Here is a 26,417-nt window from a genome sequence, read left to right as displayed (position 1 = left end):
ATATTGCAACTACCCTAAATCCTGCCTTTGGTATTATTCTGCTTTTCTAGTCACTTGCTCCCCTCCCAGTTGTCTGGTTCAATTATTATATTTCCCTTTGTTGTCCCTTCTGTTCATAACCTTTTTGTTTGATATGCATCTTTGATTTGCTTGGGTGGGTATTCCTTTGATGACTGTATTGCAACTATTACCTTCCTCTCCCTCAAATTGTAAAGCGCTCTGATATCCTTCGGGATCATGTTTGCGCTATATAAAATGTTATAAATAAATCAATAAATTCAAATATCAGTAGTGAGAAATTGTTCTTTTATACTGTGGGATAACGCCAATTTACCCTAATGTCCAGAACCTGTTAAACAATATTTTAAGATGTGCTCAGCAACACTAAGGAGTACCACCAAAAGCAGGATGGATCCCTGCCCCTCTATATTCGAACACTGGTCTCACTTTTTGTTCCTTCTTAGAGATCCCACGATTAGCACTCAGGTCACAAGCTGAATACTGGATATTAAGTTTGATATATTTATCACTGGAGGACGCTTTAAAGTTTGAGGTCTTTATTGGGCATTTGAAGAGAATTGGGATGGATCTATTTTATAACATAACAAGAAATGGGAAACATTTGGAATAGGTTTTCTTACCAGCTCTCGTGGAGCCCTTCCTGGCCAGGCGCAGGAGTCCTTTCTTCTTCAAAATGAAGCTGCCGCCAATGAAGAGGCTGGAACTGATCGCCAATACCAAACCAATATAGAAGTCATATTTGCCACGGCCCTGGTTCATTTCGTTAGCTGCTTAAGTGTTTAGAACGGTTGCATTGATCGTGGATAGAGGTGGCTGGGGCTTGCAAAGGCGGTGGCTCAATGTGCACTCCTAAAGAAATTAAAGACCATTAAGATAACTGATAGTTACAACTGCAAGATAAACTATCACACCATGCCATCTTGTAACAAAACTTTTCTGATTTCTTTTTTAGAAATTAGGTGTGAATTTTACTGTTAACAAGCGATTATGAAAAGAGAAATGGAATTAGATTATGCATACTTCAGTAATGATTTATGTACACAACATTTGTGCTCTAGTATTAGTGTGTAAATTCATAGTACAGCGGAAACATGGGCAGATGCAGTTTGGGCTCCCTGCTCTCCTCTCCCAACATGATTTAAGTCCTGCTTTTGAGTAACTGTTAATAAGCATATATTTAATTTAGTATTTCAGATTTCATTCACTTAAGTCATTACAAATGCATCAGTGTCACACTAGACCCATATCATACAGTGAAAGAATTTCTACCATAATTTGCTGTCTAGTAGGCTGCTAGAGAATTTACAATTCCTTCAATGGTAAATATTCTCTTCAAATTCTGCATTACTCGACAAGGAAAAGCGATCTGCTGTGTTGGAAGTTCACAAATATATTTGAGGTGAAATAGGGTATAAAAATGTATCCTTTTTGGTCAAAATAAATCGATAATTGATGCATGGATATAACTGATAGCGTTTTAGGTGTACCATATTGTTCTGGTGACAGAAAATGTCAGGCACTATAGAATGATACCATACGTTACCGGTTATGTCTTTTTTTATAGAACTTGTTTGAAAAAAGTTTATGGGCTACTCAATTTTTGGAAACTTGTAATATACAAGAAATGCTATCACACCCATGAGTTACAACCAGTATTCATTGATATGTTTTAGTAATCCCGAATTAAGGGTTTGTAAACACTGCTGTTTGTGATAATATGGTTAAGAGATAGTAGTAATTTTACATTAGAACTGTTGGACTTGGCTCTTCTGGCAGGTTCACCCCTAAACTTTTTGCTTTGTGTTTGTGACCCAGTGGTAGTGATTTTTGGTTTCTGCGCACTTTCACATGTGTCCCAGTGGAAAGTGCGTGCGCACCTTGAGTGCGTGGAGCGAGGTTGGCCTGCCCTCCCATAGGAATGCATGGGGAATGTCTGTGTCCCTGGTAGTTCCTGATGCGTGAGGCGTGCATGCTCAAGTTTGGTATGCGCAAACTCGTGAGAGTGAATGCTGCGCAATGGTATGTGCGGCGTGTATGTGTCTAGTGGGGAAGTGCCACTTCTAGACATGGCTGTGTGTGTGCTGTGAAGGTGCTGGCGTGTGATTGGCTGGAGCTGGCTGGGATGCCAGGCTCCATGAGTCATGATGGGTCTGCCCGGTGGTGAGTGTGGAGATTAGCATGCTGATGGCTAGGGAGGGACTGCACCTGTGTCCTGAATGAGGCTGGGTTTTCCCCACACAATGCTGGCTCCGCCCCCTGAGGTGCGACTAATGACCCTAGCCCTGCCAGCGAATGAAAGAGGTGGTTGAGCCATCAAGGGTGCTCCAAAACCAGCTGCGACTGGTTTCTCCCCCACCCTGCACCTACAGACAAAGGAATTTGAAGTATAAGAAGGGGCTGTGTCCCCTAACAAGGTGTTCTCTTCCAGGATCCTGCCTGAGGGGGCTGCTGCTGTTGCTGGGCCAGAGGACCGCCACTTGGACTGTCTCCCTGCCTGGAGACCCAGTGAGCTGGCTCTGGGCCCAGCCTTGCCCCCCTGCCTTGCTGAAGGACTTTGCCTGGACTTTGCTGGCTTCCAGCGCCTGGGAGCGCTTTGCCTTGCCCCTGGCGCCTGGGAGCGCTTTGTTTTGCTTCTAGCGATTAAGAGCGCTTTATTTGGCTTGTAGCGCTTGGGAGCGCGTCAATTGCAGTGCAGGTGCCCACCCTGCTCGTGGTTGCCCTGGCGAGTGCCCACCTCGCTTATTTTCGAGTATTTTGTCCCCTGTCAGGTGCCCACCCTGCCAGGGACCTTGCCGCCATTATTCGATTTACCTCGAGGGAGCCCTCCCCTCGGTAAATTGATCCCCAGCCTACGAGTGCCTGAAACGGGCCGCCGCGCTGCCCGCGACGACCCGGAAGTGGTTGGCCGGCCGGCCAATCCAAGCGCGGCCCAACTGGAAGTCCCGCCCCGCAGCCGGCGTCCCTCCCCCGGGGCTCCCGAGAGCAAGGGAGAGTCCCGGAGCACAGCGCAGGAGCCGGGAAACCCAAGGAGAGCCGGCGAGTGGGGGACGGGAGAGCGAGTAAAGGGAGGAGGGCGTCGGGACACGCTGTCGGTGCCCGCCCTCTCCCCTCCAGGACCACGGCCGCATTTTGTGTGGAGAGCCTGGATAGGCTCTTGGGGGCAGTTCTTTGTTAATCAGTGCCGGTGAGTGGGGCCGGGAGAGCGAGGGCAGGGAGGAGGGCGTCGGGGCACATTGCTGGTGCCCGCCCCTCCCCTGCAGTACACGGGCCTGAGAGAGGCCCAGTGGTGTTCGGGCCCAGAGAGGCTCGTGGGGCATTCGCCTTTGTTCTGAGTCCCCGTGAGGGACTCCAACGACCCCGCAGTAGTGATTAGAGCCCAGAGAGGCTCTGCAGGCATTTTCCTTAATTAGAGCCCTGAGAGGGGCTCTTGAGTGCCCACATTTTGTTTCAGAGCACGAGAGGCTCCAAAGCGCCACAGTTGTTTGCAAAGAGCCCAGAGAGGCTCAAGGGGGCCCAGTCATTTGTTCAGAGCCTGCGAGGCTCCCACATGCCCCCCCCCCCCCAATTGTCACAGCTGCCCAGCACTTCGTGGGCAGCTGCTCCGTTTGGCCTGACTTTGGGACACAGGGCTCCCTAGCCCCAACAAGGCCAGAGAGCCTATGGACAGTCACAGGTGGTGACTTATGTGAGTTTGGCACAATTGTTCCTTTGCTGCACCTCTGAATGTGTTGTTGATGCATCATGTGTCTTCCTTCCTTACACCGCTGAATGTATGTTTATGCATCATGTGTTATGTTCCTATGCTTATACCCCTACAGGTATTGTGATACTTAGGTGGTTGTTCTTGCTAGTACAGGTGGTGCTAGTGAGGTCCTAGTTCCCTGCGTGGCCTGTTCCTAAGGTGGTTAGGATTGCGTAGGTGGTACTTACCGTTTACCAGTAGTTACTGATTGTGTGCTTTATGTTCTATTTTGTGCTACAGTGATTTATATTCTATGATCTAAGTGCTAATTCTACCTAGTGCTAAGTTCTAAAAGTGCCGATTCCTGACAGTGGTCCATGTGGCCCTGTCCTGTACATATCCCCTGTAAATTCTGCCCGTGCCTGTTGGCATGTTGTAAAGTGTGTGTTTTATCTAATGTGTTTTGGTATAATACAAAGGCTATTTTTATATATAACCTTGTGTGGAGTTTCCTTTGTGTTGGGCCTTGGGTGTTGTTGCTGGGGTGCGTGCGCAAATACTTAACTCACATCGCCTCCAAGTTTAGCCTTGCTGCTCGCGCCACGTTACCTAGAGAGTGTGCAGGGGTTATCTTGGCGTGTAACTCCCTTGCCCTGACTTAGGAGTGGTGGTCTCTGACTGACTTTGGCGCGAGCCCATGCCAGCCAGGGATCCCATTTCTAACAAGAACTATATGGGCCTTTAAAGAAAACTGAAGCAAAACTTTAATCTGGTCCCACCAGCAGACACACTAGAAGACAAAGCTCAGGGGGCAACGCAGATTAAAAGCCACACTCGATGAGAAAAACATTGATTTTTCAAACTTTACTTCAAATATAATTTGATAATCTGCATTAAACATGACAAACTGCCAGGCATTCAGTCCAAAAGCAACTGTTACTTTCAGTAACGATCATTCTGCTGGATACTTCCTGCATAGTCCTTATCTTACCATTATCCTCCGGGTGCCAGAATGGATATGGAAAACATTTAGCTCGCAGTAGTTCTCCAGGGCCATGAGGTGGCACAAGGTGACTCCAACTGTAGCACCCTCAACACAGATAAGACGACATCTGACTGTTTGGAGACGAATGATGGTTGCCACCAATTTCTTGCATTTTTGCCCAACTCATCGAGGCACGAGGAGAGGAACAGAGCACTTTCACAACAGCAACAATACCAGCAAAAGAACATTGGCAAACCTTAAAATATTATTAACCGCACTATCCATTGTTACAGAACGAAAGTAACTTCCTCGTTTTATGAAGAAGTGTGAAGCAATACTCTCTGCATCCTTATGAGGAATGAGATGGGGGAAGCGCAGACTAATCAAGAAACTAATGCAACACAGCCTTGGAGAAGTATCCTTCAATGAGTGCCTGGGCGCGAGACAGTAATGTTTTGCGAAGGCGTGCAGGGAAGACAATGTGGTTGCATTATAAATTCCAGCCAAAGGTCGCCCCTGGTGAAAGTAGTAAAAGCCACGGTGGCTGTTGTGCAGTGGGCCCTCCAGGGATTCTTTCTTGACCAAGAGTTAACAGACCTTTACACATCAGGTGACCCAACGTGAAATTATATGTTTGGTGATGTCGTAGCCTCTTTTGGCTACAGCAAATCCCACAAAAATGCTGATTGTTCACTCTGTTTTGTCTTATGTGGTCCACATAGTAAGATACAACATACCTGGGATTCAGTATATTTAATCTCCTTTCCTCTTTGTTGGGGAGGAAAGAATGTTGGAAGAGTGATGATGGACTGACCAAAGTATACTCTTTGGTATTTAAAAATAAATAAGGGGGGGGGGGGACAGAAATGAAGTGCAAGGTTTACTAGATGAGAAACATATAAATCAGAGAAAGGGATCTAGACCGAAAGAGCTTATTAATCTGCCAACCCTATCGGCCAAAGTTATCGCCAACAAGAAAATAGTGTTCAAAGCAAGCACTCAAACTTGGAAACGGAGCATTAGGTCAAATGGCAAAGTTACAATCAAAGGTAACAAAAATCCAAATCCTAGTGTGGCACAGTGAAAGGTGGGGAAGGAAAGCTGGTGTAACAGGGCTGCTAGGGCCTTGGGAGGATATGCCTTCAACCCAAGCCTACAAAAGATTATTAAATGATACATTGAGAACTTCACTCCATTCCTAGTGGTGTCACTGCCAAACTGATGCTTATAGTCTATGTAGTTCCTTTCTCAAACCTAGCAAATATCACTTCAAGGAGGCGGAGTTCTGGGTTACCATGGTTACTGGTCCCTACAGATTCACTCACTCTTAGATATATTTTTTCCAGACTTTGCTTTGCCTCAGCTCTGGGCCTTACTCCATTTCTGGATTTTCAGTTTTTCCTCTTGTGCATTCCAGCTTCTCTGGTCTTTTCCTCTCCAGATCACAGAGCAACCTTACCTCTATTGGCGGAGCACTGATTTTTCAGCACTTGGCTAATTGCTTTTCACCTGGCTCGCTCTATACAAGAATGCTGAGCCTGAGCTCATCATTCTCGCCTCCATGTTACTGATGAGAATGTGTGAACCTTGCTGTTTTGCCTGAAGGCCTCTTCCTAGCTCCTGTGTGCTTGCATAATCTGTTCCTTGGCTTTCCACATCCTGTCTGGACTCTATACCTCCACTGTCTCTGTTCTCTTACTGCTGTTAAACCTTTGTCTTCTACTACAGTTGCAGTTAGTTCGGCTGGTATGTCTGCGCTTTCTCTATTCTTCATGGTTACTTTGTGCTGTTCTCTAGCATGCAGTCTTTCTCTGAACCCCGTTTCTGAATTCTGCTCTTTTGCTCCGTTCCCTGTCCTTTTGCATGTTCGTTCAAATCTTAGTTCTTAACACCAAAGGGTGCCAGGGAGTTCTGAGGCTTGATCATTCATGCCAGGAGATTCCCCTAATGCTCCTCTTCCACAACAGATGTGGGGTGCCTCCCAGACTTCTGTCACAATAACTGCTCTTTGCCTTAATGTGAATATTTCTCAGTTAAATATCGATAATTTTTTAGCTCATCATAAAAACTAGTTCTATGATATTTTATCTATTTTTCTTCTGTGTTGTACTTTCCGGTTGCCTTTCCACTTTTTAGGTCGAGCTGGAGAAAGCAATGCAGAGCATTGCATCCAGCTCGACAACTAATGTTGCCCGCCTCCTGGGAATCGGAGACAGGGGTCGGGCACGCGCGGCGATTGGTGTCTGTGGACGCGCACGTCCAGGCCGGCGCCGTGCACATCTCCTGCCTCACATTCCCTGAAGTGGGCAAGGGCAAGCACGGACACACGGACGGACACACGGACGGACGGACACACACACAGACACACACTCACACGGACACACACGCAACCCCCCACCACTTACGTGCTCACGCGCACCGCCCCCCCACCACTCGCAGGCGCACACAGGCACACACGCGTGCAGGCGCACACAGGCACACACGCGCACAGACACACAGACACACACACACACACACAGACACGCACACGCTCCTCACCGCTGCTGTTGGGGGACAATCGCCGGGTCCTCTGCTACCGATGGATGGGCGGGCTGGGGGAGACGCGGCCAGGGGCTCCATACCAGGGACAGACTGACAACTTCCAGCCTGCTAACTTTCTGCTGCTCTGGCGGGACCTGCGGTGTGCTGTGGGAACGGCGGCTGCGGGGCAGGACGGCAGCTTCGCAGGATTCATAGCCCCTGCCCTTCGGCCGCCTCCAGGGCTCCGCCCTGCTGGCGCGCCACTGGCCGCTGCTCCGGTGTTGGTGATGTCACCTATTCCAATGTTGCAATGCAGATGACAGGCATTCACTGTGCAGAATTATCCATTTGGAATTCTGCATGTACATTTTACATTCTCGTCAAAATCCAGGACTGTTCTCCAGGCTCCTAGAAGCCGTTCATTTTAATGTGCGTGCTCTGAAAGTTATCACGACGGTGGGAAGCTCACGAGTCTATCAGGAGGCAAAACCAGAAGAAAGCACGGACACTGCGCAAGCGCTAGTTCACCGCCTAGAGCCTCAAATTCTATCACGAGGCACTAATTCCAAGAAGACAACAACTGCCTACTTGGAACTAGCGCCTCCTGAAAGACTTGGAGGCTCTAGGCGGTGTACTAGCGCTTGAGCAGTGTCCGTGCTTTCTTCTGGTTTTGCCCAGGGTGCTATCTGAGCAGAGGCCAGCTCTGTACCGGGGTCGAGTCACCCCGGCCCTCTTTGGTGGGGGGGGGGGGGCGGGGCACGGGCCGGAAGTGAGGCGGCAGGCCCTTCCGGCAGCACGGGGGTCTCACAGAGCTTCTAAGCACATCGTTCAATGATCTCCACCCTTGTGTCGCGTGTGAGATCACGGCACTGCACATCTCGACCCCTCTCCACGAGCGTGCTGGTGACTTCACCAATGTGCTTTGCAAGCGCCACACAACTGCAGGAAATGCTTGGCGCTAGGGCTGCCTGGCTGGTGCATTCGGCGTGTTTGGAGCTGGAGACAGACTGAACCTGGCGACAGTCTCAAGGTTTGAGTACATCTAGAGGTCCTCGTGGCCTGGCACCGTATTACGTTGTAAATACATGTGTGTACGTCACTGACCGCCTCGCACCTTTACGGCTCGGTCATATGGCCGGTGTTTTCAGTGCAACGAAAATGGAAGGGCCTCCCCTGTTACAATGTTAGGAGAGGGAACCCGCCGCCCCTGTGGCTATTGCATAAACATGCGTGACACCTGTAACTGGACACCATGCGCTGCACAGAAGTGCAAATGAGTTGTCGACGAGCTGCTGTTCTTGTGTAGGTTTCACCACCGGAAGCATGGGACGCTTGCCCAGTACCAATGCTTGTCCGTGCCTTGAATGCTCTGCATTTATCACTTATTTGTCTTCCAGAGCCCGCCTTTGTCAGGGTAGCCCCCTGGGCGGAGATGCATTTGGCGCCCTCCTGCTGGTGAATAAAACGAGGCAGCGGGAGCCCCTGGGTTCAGAGGTCAGCCCCCGGAGGATTGCATTAGTAGTGTCTGGCCTCTGAACAGATCCCTGCGCCACCCCACTCACCTGAATTATGCACCGATTTGCATCTCGCCCTGGTGCCAAGTTGTTGGTTGGAGGGGGGTTAATAGTGCGTGGCAGCAGGGGGTGGAAGGAGATAGGAGGGCAAGAAAACAGGCTGATGGGGTGTTAAAAAAAAAAAAAACAGGTCTGCAGCCCTGGAGCCAGAGGCAGGGTCTCTGTTCACATTAATGTAGACAGCTCCATACGCCACTCTGAAGCCTGCACCCTGGGCATGGAGCCCGCTCGCCCATGCCAAAAGCCAGCCCTGGGTGGCACAAACAGAATGGTCACTCTTAAGTGATGTCACTACTTTCCTGCCATGCCCTTCTGCCTCAATGTTTACAGAGGCCTACTAATGTTGAGGGGGGCCATGGGCAGTGCCACTCCAAGGCTGGCGGTGGGCATAGTGTATGCGAGCTGTTATTGTTCCTACTTTATCCCCAACAAGCACTAGGAAATTCCGGGGGTCAAGCGCTCCTAAACAGAGGATATATTTTCCAACATTTAATATTTTCTTCATATGTGCAATGAATTAAATTGTTAATATGGATGGCCAGTTTATATGGCCAACCGGAGCTCAGTTAGCTGCTAGAACCAGCAGTGGCCTCGTGGCACTGGATGCTCAAACTAAAGATTATAGTTGACTGACTGCTGTGATGTACTCAGCTGCTCCCATGTGGTCTTCATGACTTTGCTGGTACTTTCCAATCCGTTCCCCATGCTGACGAAATGCTGGGGCAAAGCCCTGTGGACTCTGTTAGACTGGGGCGACACTCGTTGCCACCACAGCATCAATCTGTGCAACCATTCAATAACTGGTTCAAATATGTTCTCTCAATGTTTCAAGCTTTATTACAAATGTCACAAAAAGATGTTAATATTTCACTTCTGTTCCTGGATTTTCGTCACAATAACATACAATGAACAGAATCTTCACAAAAGTTATTTACCAAAGTTTAGGCTATTGTCATTATAAATTACAATAACTTTTAGTTAAAGTATTAATTCTTTAAAAAAAATTAAGGCTATTGCTATTTGTAATATCAATACATCTAAGTCACATAAATACAACACATTGCATACAAATGCTATAGGTGTCACATTTGCAAAAGTTAAAACTATTGGCATTGTAAATCACAAAGCTATTAAATTCGCTATTTTCAAAACCAACACAAATAAAAAAATTGTCATTTACAAAACCAATAGCTCAAACTTTCCTAATGCGAGACCTATTGCATTGCAAATGCTTGTTATTGTAAGGGTGTATCTGTTGTCCTACTTTTGTCTCCTACATGCATTATATGGTGTCTGTCCAGTATTCAGGTTCCTGTCCACACTAATCTGCTGAAGTCTTCAGCGTCTGTCTTGCATTTCTTCCAGATTACAGATTCTAGTTGGGAAGACTGCCATTGCCGCAAGGGGTGTCCCCTGGAGAATCCCCAGAAGTGATGGTACTATGCGTGGAGGCACTAAGCTAGTGAAGCCAGGTGTAGTGAGCGCTTCGATAAGTGTTCCACAGTGGAAACTGCCTGTTCTCTGAACAGGCGCTTTCCAACATAGAGCAGGTTCAATAATGGCACCTCAACATCTACTGAAAAGCCAGTAGGGCACAACCAAATGTTTTGGCAAACTGTACCAAGTCGTCAAAATCCAGACAGCACTTTGGGATCTGTTTGGAAGCATCTAAATTGTCAGTGAAAGGCTTTTTTAAGTGGTCCGATAGGCCAATGCACCACCACAACAGCATATGGAATTGAAGGTCCGCAATGCTAAGATGATTGACGGGAAGACATTTCTGCCCAAAGGGTAAAACTTTTATAGATTCACAGTCTGGAGGACTGGTGTTAATATTCAATTTGACTGAAAAAGCTAGAACCATGGGGTGTGTCCATAAGAAATTTGGATTGAAAGCCCCAGTTCTAGGGCACTGTTCTAGTAGGTTAGGGACTACAAGTCCTGAGAAGGGTTACTTCCAAGCAGCCCAAACTGCCTCCAAGTGTACTACATTGAATGACTGTTGGATTTCAGTCAACAAGTTGGACTTTTTTCAGCAGTCAGAATAGATAATTTAAGCATTTATGCTGCTTTTCACGCTACAAGGTGTGTGAGCCTACATACTCTGAAGAAGGGTCCAAAGAATAATGTATGTAATCTTCTTCCCTTATACGTGACACAAGAGTTTGGGCTCATCGTGGTTACAGGATTGCCAAACAAGCAGCATCGGGTCCACACCTTTAGAAAGTGACCCAAAGGGTTGCAGGCCCCGATCAATCAGTGTAGTCTGTTGAAAAGCATTGACATTGGAAGGGTTGATGGATGTAGTTGAAAATTCAGATTCATCTTTTTCAGAACCACATTTCGCACCGTTTTGTTGCAAGACCATCGCTTTTTGGAGGGGTGTGGGGGGAATCACTCCCAGTCAAGAGACTTACTTGAAGGCCAGGAGCGGGACCGCTTTTGCATGCCCTTGCTAAAAATAACTTGGCCTCCAGCTGCAGGATGGCCTTTGGTACATGGAGGAACAACTGTAAGGCATAGGAATAGTAGTTGGATCCTAGATACTGCATACAGATATTGTGTGTATCTGACAGGGTCATTTTCTTGCAACATCGTCAACAGGATTTAAACCCCGAGATCTTATGAGTTGACATTTGACCTACACACTGGTAAATTCCATGAGGAATTTTATCAGTAAAGACCAATTTACACCAATGAGGTGTAGAAAAACATGAGGCAATTGCTGCATACCAGTCACAGCCACATATAACTGGATAATATCACATCATGAATGGATGGAGCTTTGAGGAGCTAGAGAGTAAGTAATTTGAAGGGGAACGTTTCCACATACGTTCTGGCACCTGGTGAATAGTCGCAAGAAAACGAACATGAGGAAAGTAGTATCTACCAGAAATGGAACCACATGGAAAGGATCAAACAGCAAGCAGACACTATGAAAAATACAAAACTTTAATGGAGAAAAGATTCAGTAAAAACACAAATTGAAGGAGAAACTTAGCTTCGTCACAAACCCTTTTGTATCTTAAAGTACCAGAAAATTAACAAAATGTACAACTTGTTTTTTCATTTGAGGTGAAGTGTCAAACAGACCGAACCTAGGGAAGCGCACTGCACCTGCACCGCTGGCTGGTGGGTTATGCGCTTAGGAAACTTAAGAGTGTTATTAGTATTTTTTTTAATCATCGAATGAACCCATCAACAATGTATTCAGCAATACCCTTGGTTCAAAAGTTACATAAGTGGAAGGCGTGGCTTAGGCGGCGATACGTGTCCCTGGGGAGCTCCGGTGATCCGCTGCCTTTATGAGCGATTATAGCGGAGCTGGGGTGCTATAATACAGCCCCGTGGGTGAAGGTCGCTCACTGTGACTGGGGGCACCCGTGGGGGAGCGAGAGCTTGACGGAGGAGCCTGACCCACGTCCTGCAGGCTGCTTGGGGTCCCTGATCTCCGAGATTGCTGTCCTCCACTTAGAGTCCGGTGCAGGCTGTGATGTCCGGTCCGGCAGCGGTGCATCGAGAGACTGACGGCGGAGCCCGGAATGAAGCTGGCAGCGGCGGGAGACGACCGAGTGGTGAGGCGGGAGATGGCGGTGCAGCCTGGTGAGGCCTTCCCCGCGTAGCACGCTGAGACGAGGCAGGGGCCGCGCCCCGGCAGTGGGGTTTGTCTGGGGCGGCTCGGGAGTCGGTGAACAAGCCGGCCTCGGTTCTCGGCCGCCCAGAGGTGCAGTGTGCGGCTGGGGACAGGAGACCGGAGGGCGAGTGCGGTCCCTCTATGTGGGCCCAGATAGAGGTCCTCCCTTTCCCCCCTCCCAATTCCCGAGTGAAACATCTGAGCCCTGAAGCACGTTATGCCTGGAGGAGGCGAGGGTGACTGGGCTGAGTCCCGCGCACGTCCGGAGGGAGGCCAAATAGGACAGACAGACGGCGCCCAGCGGTCGCTCTGGTGGGGCCTGCGCCGGGGTAGTGTCGGAGGAGCGACCTTGAAGTACTGCGGACTGGCGGAGCCCCCCCCCCTCCCCCCCCGGCGGCCCCCTTTGATCAAGCTTTAAGAAGCGGACTCTAGGAGAGGGCCTGCGGACACAGCGGTGCTATTGAGGCCTACTGAAGGTACAGCGTGGCGGGTGACTGGGGACCATTGTTGAGAGTACTGGCCTGGGCGGCCCAGGGGGCGCTAGACATTGCGTGCTGCTATCCCCAAGGAGCCTACTCCCTGCTCCCCCCCGCGCCGCCATTTAGAGATGGGCCAGAGACACTGAGTGGACGGCAGTAGCAGGGAGCAATCTGGGTGCACGCAAGGGGGGGCTTCTAACTCAGGGTGGACGTGAAACCATCTTGTGCCTGATTAGCGGGTCGGCCTAGAGGCTCTGGGAGGCCCGTTCTAACTAAGCGGAGGCCTGCTGCTCTCGCCAAGTCGGACGGCCCGCAATCTTTACTCGGTGGAGTCGTTGGGGCCCACTATAGGTAATGAGCGGCTTTGAAGTAAGTGGCGGGCCCTCGAGGGATCTGCAGGGGAGCTATGCCATTTTACGGGCCACGCGGCGCTCTGTTGCCCCCGGAGACTGGTGCTGCGGCCTCCTCATTTCACCTGCACCGCTGCCTTGGGGCTTGAAGAGTGTCTGTGGGTGGCCTGGTGGTGCTGCAGCGGCGCTGGGAGGGTCTGTGCCTCGTGGGGAGAGGAGGTTACGCAGTCGCTGCCCTTAGGGATTGGCGAACTGGGGGTGTTGCAGCTGCGCCCAGGAGCGGTCAGTAAGGAGTGGCATGAAGCGTGCATACCTCTCCATTTGGATCGTCACACTGACCGGGTTGAGGGAGGAAACGCCCAGGGCGCAGCTCCCAAGGCAGGGGAGAGAGTCTGCGGAGCAGGTGGATGCACGATATCTTGACTGATTTGTATGAACTCATTGGCTATACAGAGTCCTTGATTGCCTGTTGCAGGGGGGGGAAGGGAGGTCCATGCTGTTTGGTTGGGAGGGCTGGACCCCTGCATTGCGGCTGCTTGACTTTATTGCTGACCCCCTCTTTGGAAACATGGACATCAGTGAAGTGGCGGGAATGCCCGAGAACGGTCCTTGAAGATCTGTGGAGGTGGAGACCTCTGGTGCTATCGTGGTTGGGCAGACTTAATGCCATCAAGATGTCGGTCCTCCCTAAAATTGTATATCTGTTCCAATGTCTCCCTACACCTATTCCGCTCCACTGTATACGAGGCCTCCAGCGTGAGTTCACGACCTTTATCTGGGGCGGGAAGCGGCCTCGGTTCTCCCAAAAGCTCCTCATGATGCCACGGGATAGGGGGGGCGGGGGGGGGGACTGGAGTGCCCTAATCTTGTGGATTATTATCGGGCCTCGCATCTTCACTTTGTGGTTGAGGGGGGGGGGGGGGGGGGGGGGGGGGAGTGTGGGAGAGTGAGAAGGGATGGTTGCATATGGACCGAAACGGCGACGGGGTGAACCATCTGGGATCTTGCATGGCTGCACCGGGCGGCACGCTCTAGGAGCACCTATATAGCGGTGCCCACAAGAACGGTCTTAGAGATATGGGACAAAATAGCTGTGTCCAGAGGCCTTACAACATTTCGCTCGCCGCACACACCGATAGAGGAGAACCCTCTCTTCCCGCCGGCTCATCGTACCCGGGCCTTTGACAAATGGACACAGGGGGACTGCAGGGTGATCTGTGATTTGTATGAGGGGGCACACTTAAGACCTTTGCCCAATGTAGGGAAGAGTTATCCGTATCATTGGAAGCGAGAATGCAGTATGCTCAGATGCGACATTGGGTGTCAGAGGGGGAAATGTACCAGGCGGCCACTCGCAGCTTCACCCCCTTCGAGCGGCTGGCGCGTTCTCTCGGGGGATCAAAAGGGCTGATTTCTCAGATCTATCAGATTTTCCAGCACCCGCAGTCTCCACCCTCTCATCCATACCAACACCAATGGCAGCTGGAGTCCGTCACGGACATTGCGCCCTCGCAGTGGTGTAGATTATTGCAGGATATCCCCAAAGTATATCGTAGCATCCCACAGCGGGAATTGCCTATAAACTAATGACTCAATGGTATTACACGCCTCAGCGACTTCACAAGTTGTTCACCACATCCTCTACCCTGTGCTGGAGGTGTTGGTCTGCATCTGGGGATTTTATCCAGGTCTGGTGGGCATGTTCAACGTTGACTCTTTTTTGGAAGGAGGTCCTTAGCCACATCAGGGGGGTATTGGGGTTTCCTCTGCCTGAAGCCACGAGCACAATCTTACTAGGCATTAAACCGGTCACCCTGAAGGCGCTCACCCGAAGCGATTGGATTCTGGCGCTCCAAATGCTGGGAGCGGCTAAGCAGCTTATAGCCCTGTACTGGAAGAGAAATGAAGCCCCCCAATAGCTGCCTGGTTTGTACTTCTCTGGCATGTCATCACGATGGAGCTTTTCACAGCGCGCGGCACGTGTTTTAAGGCTGTTTGGCAACCCCTAGTTGAATATCTTTGCACTGTAGAGCATGCACGCCTCATGCCTAACAGGCTCAGGACGCTGCGCCTCTTTGAGGGTGCCATTGTTCTCCCTGACCCCGGTAGATTGCTTCCGTAGCTGCCCCCGGGGACGTTGGTGCCGACCCAGGCCTTCTCCCATTGCTCCCCCCGCGCACACTACTCTTATTCTTGTTGTGCTCTTTTTTTCCCCTCTACTTCTACTTTCCTCTTTCCTCTTCTTCTCTCCACTACTCTTACAGTTACTGGGCCCTGTTGGGCTAACTTTAGACTTTGGACTGGTTGCCCGTTCGTTACTTGAAATAGATCTTAGGAGTCTTGATTATTCGAATGTTCAGATGGTATTACAACATGCAATAGGAGACGCGGCTGGCCCCTTTGGGGTTGTACGCGAAACGCTGTGTAACAACTTGCTTTTCCTGTACATTCCTCATGGCCCCAGTGCCAAGTTACTCCGCGGTCGGCCCTGTATAGGGATGTAGGCTTAACGCTGTGTTTTAAATGGACCTGTGGTATGTGTTTGTGCCTGAAAATAAAAACAGATCTAAACACAAAAGTTACATACGCTGTAGCATTCTCTTAGACAACTATTGCCTTCTTACCCAGGAAAGGGTTGCTACACAGCATATGGATACTATTTCGGTAATCCCAAAATAAAATTGTATTCCTGCGCTCTTACATACCTCAACCCTTTTCAGGACACCAACAAACCTAGAAAAGGGATTCCACATAGTACACAATCACACTTACATACACTGCTCCAGAAATGGCATTGCAGAACACCAACACTTAAACAAAAATACAAAGGGCCGCATCACAAGGCAGCGAAGCGAACTACAGTGTGGAATTCTACTCAGCCTAATCATAAGAGGGCTGCTTTTCCTGAATGTTTCCATGTAGTAATTTCACACCGGGGTTTGAGTCTCAGATCATGTGGCAAATATATGCCACATGTGTGATTTTAATATTGTTAAATCTAGCCCCACGCAGTAATTAACTTGTAATTGCACTGTACTAATGGGGATTTACCACACAGTATCAGTAAATCATCATTAGAATTGTTCAACCCCCACCAGTACCATGCAACTCAGAATCAGAGGGAAAGATATAAATGGATCTGACGAGACCAGAAAGAAACACAGCTCAAAGTTTAATTAAACAAGCACTGGCGTTGCCAATAGGTCTCGCATTAGGAAAGTGTGAGCTATTGGTATTGTAAATGACAAATATTGTTTTAATATGTGTTGGCATTGAAAATATATAAATTAATAGCATTGTTATTTACAAAGCCAATAGCTTACACTTTCCTAATGCGAGTCCTATTGGCTATGGGAATGCTTGTTGTTAACCAGCAAGGACAGTGCTGTTGTGGTGCTGAGTGATGCTGTTATGGTGCTGAGTGATGTGGTGGTGTATTAGAGTGATGTGGTGGAGTCCCAGAGTGATGTGGTGGTGTCCCAGAGTGATGTGGTGGAGTCCCAGAGTGATGTGGTGGAGTCCCAGAGTGGTGTGGTGGAGTCCCAGAGTGGTGTGGTGGTGTGCCCGAGTGATGTGGTGGTGTCCCCGAGTGATGTGGTGGTGTCCCCGAGTGATGTGGTGGTGTCCCTGAGTGATGTGGCGGTGCCCCAGAGTGATGTGGCGGTGCCCCAGAGTGATGTGGCGGTGCCCCAGAGTGATGTGGCGGTGCCCCAGAGTGATGTGGCGGTGTCCCTGAGTGATGTGGCGGTGTCCCTGAGTGATGTGGTGGTGTCCCTGAGTGATGTGGTGGTGTCCCTGAGTGATGTGGTGGTGTCCCCGAGTGATGTGGTGGTGTCCCTGAGTGATGTGGTGGTGTCCCTGAGTGATGTGGTGGTGTCCCTGAGTGATGTGGTGGTGTCCCTGAGTGATGTGGTGGTGTCCCTGAGTGATGTGGTGGTGTCCCTGAGTGATGTGGTGGTGTCCCTGAGTGATGTGGTGGTGTCCCTGAGTGATGTGGTGGTGTCCCTGAGTGATGTGGTGGTGTCCCTGAGTGATGTGGTGGTGTCCCTGATTGATGTGGTGGTGTCCCTGATTGATGTGGTGGTGTCCCTGATTGATTTTGTGGTGTACATCAGTGGTGTGGTGGTGTCTCTGAGTGCTGTGTTGGTGTCCCTAAGGGCGAGACCTATTGGCTATGCCAATGCTTGTTTTAGGACTTGTGCCCTATCAGCACATTCCTTTTAGAACTGCAGTCTGCCGGTGCCGGTCACCGGCAGGAGCCAGCCCACTGCTTGTATTTATGCTCTTCGACTGATGCCTACCACGCACATGGCCTTGCACATAGTATACACCATCACGATCCACTAACAAAACACATTAAAACTTGAGCATCAGAGCTCTGATCAATAGGAAATCCCATAACCTTGCGGACAGGGTAGATTCTGAAAGCCATAAGAGACCATACACGTGGCAGGAAGGCGCCATGCCGATGTTGGTACAGTGATAATAGTAAACGGGTGAAAATTACTACATGTACTTTATATTCTTATTAATATTGTTATCAAGTCTGTTCGGAAAGCTAAAGTACACAGCATTTAAATGAGCCGCCGATTATGAATGCGTTACTGTTGTATTTGATCATCACTTGCTCTCCATGATTATATACTGAGCCAGATGTGTAGCCCTTGGACAGGTTCTTCATAGCACGACAGAAGTATTTACAACACTATCCGTCATTCTCATTGTAATCTTGCATTTTCGTGCTTTTAATTCATCATAGTTGGTTTTGCAGTAAACAGGAATAATCTCTCTGGCAACTCCGCCCATCCAAGAAATCTGTGCGATTCTAAACCAGTCACCCTGACCACACCTTTCATCCTTCCAAGGCAGACAATCGCGTGAATGGCCAAATCACTTATTCTCCGGTGCCTAACAAAATGAATGAGTCTGCGTGGGACGCAACTCAGCGCTCAGATAGCCTTTAGGTCGAGTTTGCGCTATATTTACATGTTAACTTAAAAATATCTTGGCAAACTGTGTTTAAACGTTTAAATTACCATAGGATATGCGTGTTTGCCTAAGGCATAATAGAGTGTACAGAGGGGATCCGTAGAAAGAGACTGCACAGAAGGAAGAGACTGCACCTAAGGCATAATAGAGTGTACAGAGGGGATCCGTAGATAGAGAATGCACAGAAGGAAGAGACTGCACCTAAGGCATAATAGAGTGTACAGAGGGGATCCGTAGATAGAGAATGCACAGAAGGAAGAGACTGCACCTAAGGCATAATAGAGTGTACAGAGGGGATCCGTAGATAGAGAATGCACAGAAGGAAGAGACTCCACCAAAGGCATGGCAGAGGGGATCAGTATAAAGAGACTGCACATAAGGAAGAGACTGCATCGAAGGCATAATAGTGTACAGAGGGGATCAGTAGGAAGAGACTGCACCGAAGGCATGGTAGAGGGTACAGAGAGGATCAGTACGAAGAGACTGCACACAAGGAAGAGACTGCACCGAAGGCATGGCCGAGGATATAGAAGGGATCAGTAGGAAGAGACTGCACAAGGAAGAGATTAAATGCTGGACTCCCTCGTACCTCGAAAAACATTAATATCGTCTTGTGGAATGAAAGCTACTGCTGATGGGCCCCGCTCCAGGGCCCTCGGGCCAAGCTCGTGCTTTATAAATCTGCCAACGTAAACAAACGAAAATAATCACATTCCGGCCTTGTAATTAGGAAGTGGTTTGGCTGCCGTGCGAGGGAGGGGTGTGTAACATGAGCCCGTGCTTAGGGCAGGCTCGAGCTGGCAAGAGACGTCAAGAACAAGTCGGGTTGGGGCGGGAGAGTGAGAGAGTGGGAGGGAAGAGCTGGAAAAGCCGAGAGAGAGGGGAGGTGCTGGTGTGGGAGGGGGGAGGTGCTGGTGTGGGAGGGGGAGGCTGTGATTGCGTGGAAAGAGAGGGGAGGTGCTGGTGTGGGAGGGGGGAGGTGCTGGTGTGGGAGGGGGAGGCTGTGATTGCGTGGAGAGAGAGGGGAGGTGCTGGTGTGGGAGGGGGGAGTTGCTGGTGTGGGAGGAGTGCTGCTAGGGGAGGAGAAGCCTGATGCCGGATGGGGGCGGGAGAGGCTGGGCTTGCATCGATGCGCGTGCATGTTCACGTGAACTTCATGAAAACCGCGGGGCTGAAAGCCCTTTGGTTTGAAGATGTTTTCGCCACATGAATTCTCGCTCCGCTCGATGCGCTTGCGCACATCGATAGGTCGCGAGACCTAAAAAAAATTATCTGGGGATGTTTCCCAGTTTGACATACAAACATAGGTAATTTAACAGATTTAAGACAGGTTAGAACCAGCTCAATCATTGACACTTTAAAGCCCACATGTGGTTCTGTCTAAAAACTATTGTATGTGATCTATAGGACATCACCACTCTTGCAACAGACTCACCTGCAGAGGTTTCCCACTGATGCTATTGCAACCAAAATAACCTACGGAGATGCTCAGTACCTTGACAGCACTCACACTAATGTTAAGTCTCTTGAAAGTACAAACCCTTGCATTCATACTAACAGGAAGAAAAAAACACCCACAACTCATCTTGAGGTCATTAAACAGGCCCGAGTGAAGATAAGTCTCAAGTAGACACTACTAAAAAATGTTTCTGCAATAACAACCATCTATTGCTTAATTAAAAAGGGCGAGGGTGAGAAAGTCAAGAGGCAGGAACAACCGGTATGTTATGCATTTTCAGAAGGGAGCTACTGCAGAAGGTGAGGCTATCGTGTGAGGATAGCAAGCATTTACTAGCTAGAGGTTTTCTTTCTGTATACCAAGAACAACGTTTATTCAAACACGAATAAAAGGGCCAGTCTGATCATGTATGAAAATCAGTGGCACGTTCTTGTTATTTGTCTGAGCCACCAATGAATGAGCAAGTGATTTAATGCCAATGTACTGCACCCATTCGAGGTTATGCCCTTTGAGACACATTTGATGCAGTAAAAAGGTGAAAGGAAAAGCAGTCATCTCTCCGACAACTAGCCCAAGTAAAGGGAACGAGTGCAGTGTGCATACATGTGATAGTTTCCAGATCCAGGGATTTGCCTATATTGCAGATGCTATTTGGTCTGAAATACATTTAACAACATGAATAACAAACATTTGCAATACAATAGGTCTCGCATTTACGAAACTCTTGTAAATGCGAGACCTGTTGCTCTGCAAATCTTTGTTTGTAAAAGGGTCCATGTAGCACTTTCACTTTGTCGGCCGCACCCCCTTCCTTAGACGAGAGGTGTCTAAAGAAAGGGGTGCAGCATTCATCAAAGTGAAAGCGTGGTATAGGGCGCTTTTTCAAAAACAAAAAAATTGTCACTTGACAAACCGATACTTTTTTTTGTAAAAACGCCCCATGCCACGGTTTTACTTTAATGGCAGCTGCACCCCTTCCTTTAGACGAGGCTCGCCTAAAGAAAGGGGTGCTGTCTCCATTGACGTGAGAGTGTGGCATGGGCAGTTTAAAAAAAAAGTTAATAGTAAAATAAATAAATCTAAAAAGCGCCCGCGTTCGGAGCCACAAATAAACCAAAGGCAGGCTTGCCACTGTATAAGCGTGGTGTGCCGTGCTATGAGAAACAAAAAATTCACGTGATGGGGGAGAGCGCGTCCTGCTTGCAAGAGCAGGCAATAGAAAACCATTTAAGCAAATAGTGCTCCGAGGCTGTAATTAAAGTCTACTGAGTAACACATGTAACAGAGGGGTGTCCTCATGGGAGGTTATAAAATGAGACAAGGAGGTACTTAGGAGGGACTATTAAGCCTATTGATCAATGAAAAGCCAGAGTTTAAAAAGGGCAATGACACAAGCCAATGAAAAATATGGGTGGTGAGAGGGCGAAGCTTCAAGTCCATACCTGAATACAGCATGCCTCGCAGCGCAAAGCATGCACTGCCCAGGCTCAACCTAAAAAGAGAGAGATTTACCTGGCACTGTTGAGTTACCACAAAACTGGTCTGGCAGTAAATGTACTTTCTGCAGCTAAATAGATCACCTTTTTATGTCTCGCCTGAGACAGCGCATGCTTGCGAGAGATATTGTACACTAGGGGCTAGCAGCACGCTTTCTAGTTAACATTCATTGGCTTCATTGTCACCGTTATGTACCACCTACTAATTGACTGGCTTCACTTGCTGTTCTTTCGGCTGGAGCATGAACCAAGTACTGATTACTTAAGCTTGATTGCTGTCCTTCCACTGATCGCACTGTGATTAAGGTACTACTTTCATTTTGATTCTTCGCTGTTGTCCTCGCTAAACCTCTTGCCATTTGTAGCTATGTTTTACTATGCCATACAGATTTCACAGAAGTGCTTTTCTCCTTTAAAATTGATTTTTAATGTGACAACAGAAGTCATCTGCTTCCAAATGTATTTTAACTAAAACATGGGCACAATTGCTTTCTAAATGGGATAGGATTTTTTGCCAAATGTCATTTTTTTCTTTTTTGGTCCTGGGCAGATTAACTGATTTGCTCATAATCACAGGAGTGGTGTGCCATGACCTATCAAGCATTGGCAAAGCCAATAGGTCTCACTTTTGCGCCTATTGGCTCTGCCATTTACTTTTGTTCATGTTGTACAGCATGGACAGTGACGACTTTGGGAATGATTCGTAACCATGCTGTATAACAGTCTGGATGCTGTGCCACAGAGCTAAAAATAACAAGAAAGGACTATATTGCATCAAGCGGCAACACACTTTTTTTTTTAATTCAAAAAAGTACATTAGCCCTGGCTGCATCATATCACTTTTTAAAATGTGTTTTTGCCACGCTGAAAACAATCTGCGCTGCTGTATAGCAGTTCTTCAGTTATCAGCACCATTGTGCACTCCTGAACGAGCAATGGCAATATCTTAAAAAAATGCAAAAAGACCAATTAATGGACAGAATGTTGAACAAAGTCAAATATTCACCCCAGTACAGAGATCTGGGCCTAAATACATGGTTTTATGTTCCCCATACCATTCCAGCTTAAACACAACCATATGCAAATCAGACTAGACCCAGCTCCTTATAGGAAAAGGCAAGCCCACACTGCAACCCATGTCCTCCCCTGGACCAGAAACAAGCATCATGGGACCAGTTTCGGGGATTCACTCCTCATCAGCCAGGCTAGCTGGACTCCAGTTGCATGGAAAGCAGGGAACCCACATCTGGGGATACCCGTCCCGCTCGGGGTTTCAAATGCAAAAATAACAATTGATGGATAGAATGATAAACAATGTCAAACATTCACTCCAATACAGAGATCTGGGTCTAAATCCGCCCATCATTTGTGTGTCTTTTGCTTTCTTGCCCTAAGTGCGCCAGGTATGTCCAGACATGGGTCCAGGGCTCACTCTGCCACTGGATTCAAGCTAACCTGGCTAATGGGGGGCAAACCCGTCCCAGAATGATAGTTTCTGGTCCAGGGAGGACCTGGCTTGGCAATTCGAGCAGGACTGTTCTCATGAGGAGCAGGACTGTTCTCATGAGGAACAGGGTCAAGAACTACTTTGTCTCGATGTGTTGTATAGTTCCAAGGTGGTTTTATTTGACCAAAAAGTAAAAATACAACTCTTGAAATGCATTGTGTCCAATTACTTTGTCACTGTTTTCAACAAAAGGAGCAGATGAAGCCCAAACCTTTACAATAGGCTGTTTGCTGCTATTCAAGTGTGCTCAATGGTCACACTAGGTTTGAAACAAACATTTGTCATTATTTTGGTAATATGGCAAACTTAAAAAAACATTTTTTATAGCATAGAACATGAAAAAGAATCACAGGGACGTTAAGAAGCACATATTCTAACACCATACATAGCATAGGTTTTGAAATGACACATGTGCATCAAATTCCCAATGGCCCTTGTCCACACCCTCCATTCCAACAGTTTACAGGGTAGCAACATGGTCCAGGCATCACAGACCCTAAGTGTGACAAACATTTTTAATCAATTTTAAATCAATGTCTGAATCCACCCAGATTACAGTGGAATACTATGTAATACATTTTGCATATTGGAAATTGCTGCACCACACTTCAACTCCTAGATTTACACAGGCGATAATTAGTTTATGGTACATAAAATATTGCACAATGAGTGTTCAGCCCCACTGGTACATTGTTCTGAGGTATTAATTATCCTGCGCCTTCTATAACCTTTGAGTATGTCAAGAGTGGGCGTGTGGTAGAACACAAAGGCTTTCAACACAGCAAACGTTTGCTCACACAGGCTGGCATAAGCTTTGCATACTTAGCCTCCGGTTTCGAGTCACACCCAAGCTGCCCCTCACTCTGGCTTAGTGCATTCTCTTGACTTTTGTTGAATGTTGACACTGCATTCAGAGCACAAAGCGCATGGCAGGATTTCACCTGCCTTTGAAATGTTTACCAGTAGTCACCTCTTGAAATTCTTGCCTAACAGGTTTTATGCCATGTTTCAGTGCCAGGCACACATTGGACACCCTGAGCAGACACCACGCTAGAAGGGGTCATATTCCTCAACCCTTTTGAAAATGAGCTGCACAATTAACTTTGTGGTTTCAGTTCTCACTAAGTATGGCTATTAACTGTGATATTATAAACACGGTTATACATTTTGGACACAATCACCATATTGAACAACTCTTGTAGGAAACTAAAATGTGTGTAGGTACTGCATCTAGGGAGGCCACTCCCCCATTTCCACGTGTTTGCCATCACAAACGGTTAACTTGCAGAACCAAAAAGACATCAATCCTCAGTGTAAGCAGATTAGGTGGATGTTATTCAAGAATCGTTTGTAAAGCACGCTTTCTGCCATCAACATGACCCATAAGAGACACGGTCATGGTAGCTTCAAAACTGGGTTTCAAGATCCCATTGCAGGGCGCAGTATAATTTGTGTTGGGACGTTGAATCATCAGTGGTGTATCTGTTTTATTACAGCTTACATTATCAGTGTTCTAGTCAAGCACATCTCCCCAAGTTGCAGTATTTGGTGTTTGTGATTGAACTTACTACATTTTGGATGCCTCCTGGGTTACTTGGCATGTAGGCTGGGCATGAGTTAATTAAGCTTCATCAGTGCTGATGCTGAACCTTGAAAGCCTCTGGAATCCATTTGGTGGTGGCTGGAGTTCCATCGGATATGTTTGGGTATGTTCAGTTGCAGATTAATGTACAGCTTGTTAAGAAGGTGGCCACTGTTGCGAGCACCGTGATATTCAACTATACAGCAATGTGTTCAATAGATGGGTAGTGTTATGCCAAATGTGTTTTGTTAGGTCCAGTGTATTGTTGCTTAGTGTTTACTGCTAATGGGAGCATGATGATGTTCTACAATAAGGCCTATCTGTCTTGTGTTGGATATGTGGGTTGTCCTGTCTAATGACTTTTGATGGAAGCTAAGTGGTCTAAAGGCAATAATAGCACATTACATTGCAATGTTCACCTTGTTACAGTCAGTAAGAAGCCTTGGATGACATCTAGAGGAGGCCATGGTTTTTGAATTACGTCTCACAAACCTACACTGATATTTTAGTCCTGATCCTGGGAAGCTTCACGGTCGTCAATTACAATCAGACTCATCATTGTCCTGCTACCTTTTCTCCTGGTGGTCTTCTTTAGTTTATCCCAGTGGATCCTTTGAGCCTCCTCTGTTTCTTGGCCACCAGCTCACAATAATTCTTAAAGTCTGTGGCCCTGTTTGGAGTACCTTGTTTCATCGAGGATAGCCTGCAAGTTAACTTCCAGGTGACTACCTCGCATTGGTGGTCAAACGAAGGCTTAAGACAAGAATTTTTATTATTGCATAACAGGTATACATTTCTACATTCCTCCAACTCAGGCAGTTGGACAGTCATAGGTTAACATAACATCCACCGACATAAGATCCTATTCAACTATCCTTACTATGACTTCATAAGCATTGGCAACATGCTTTTTCTTGCCGTGGTATACCACTGTTATGAAGGATTGGGGGTGGAGACAGAAGGGATGGGATGTTCATTCCTCACTCTTCAACTGAACTGCCTCCAATAAAAAGTAAGGATAAGGCATTGTAGTCAAGATTCCAACCTTGGAAGGTTGACGGAATTTCGAATGGTGAGACACCCCTATGGGTTGGTACACGTCTGAAGGAAATTGTAAAGTTGAAGGGCTTTTGGCAATGGGTGATGATGGGAATCTCCAAACTAGGAGATCTCATAGAAGGAGGCGCATTCACCCCTTTTAGCTCCCTGCAACGGGGCTACCAATTACATAACACCCAGTACTTTAGATTTCTACAACTGCAACACACCTGGCAGGCAGAAAAGATAAAGGTAGACGAACTCCAAGAATATCACTAGAAGGAAGGCTCCTCCATGGTGAACTAGTTCAGACGACAGTCTCCTAGACCTACAAAACTATCCTCAATAATGTCCCAGACACCCTGCAGAAATTAAATGCAAGGTGGAAAGATGAAGTAGGTGGATTGGTCAGTACAGACTGGGAGGCAGCCCTGATGCAAAGGAGAGAGGTGGCAATCAGGTCTCGTCTAAGACCTATTCAATTCAAGGTTCTCCATAAAGCAAACTATGTCAGAGCCCATTTACATAGATTTGGTAGGGTTGCAATCCCCAATTGTCTGCAATGTGGAGCTAAGAGTGGGTCATTCCCACACATGAAATCCTCCTGTCCAGAGATTAGCTTCTACTGGAATGCAATAGTGCAAGAACTAAACAATTTGCTAGGTGTCAATCATTCAATAGATCTTAAGTGATACTGTTGGGGATACCCACATAGGTAGATGTGCCCAAAAGTAAACATCATTTTAGAAATCTAAGTCTAGTGGTGGTGAAGCAAGATATCCGAGTGTTTCGGTTTCGTTGCCGGGCCCGAAGGCGGGGCGTCGGAAACTTTTTTCTGCGGTTTGACCGGGCTCGAAGGCGGGGTCGTTACCACACGGGGTCGGTTTTTTGGTAAGGGGACATCGTCACTCACGGTTTGTTGTACGTCGAATTCTTCGACCTCCGACTCGTCCCCTTCCGACCCGACTGATCCTCATGATCCTCTTCTTCCTCAAGTTGCTCGTCTCCGAACAGCTCCGGGATCGCCTCCGACTGCATTCTGGAAACCTCGTGTCTTCGAGCTCGACGATTTCTAATCGTCGACTTGGAGGAGAATGCTGC

General features: G+C 47.8%; 1 protein-coding gene across 1 annotated transcript in view; it reads right to left on the bottom strand.

Moving 5' to 3' along the window:
• NIPA2 (NIPA magnesium transporter 2) overlaps window positions 1-26,417 on the bottom strand; it is a 146,181-nt gene that overhangs the window by 60,480 nt on the left and 59,284 nt on the right. The window contains exon 2 of the mRNA XM_086934190.1: window positions 642-870. Within this exon, the coding sequence (XP_086790316.1) occupies window positions 642-780 (139 nt within the window). The 5' untranslated portion in view covers window positions 781-870. The remainder of the gene's footprint in view (window positions 1-641; window positions 871-26,417) is intronic.

This window comes from Lissotriton vulgaris, chromosome 8 (assembly GCF_964263255.1).
Source record: "Lissotriton vulgaris chromosome 8, aLisVul1.2, whole genome shotgun sequence".
NCBI lineage: Eukaryota > Metazoa > Chordata > Amphibia > Caudata > Salamandridae > Lissotriton > Lissotriton vulgaris.
This window is presented reverse-complemented; position numbering and strand designations above follow the sequence as displayed.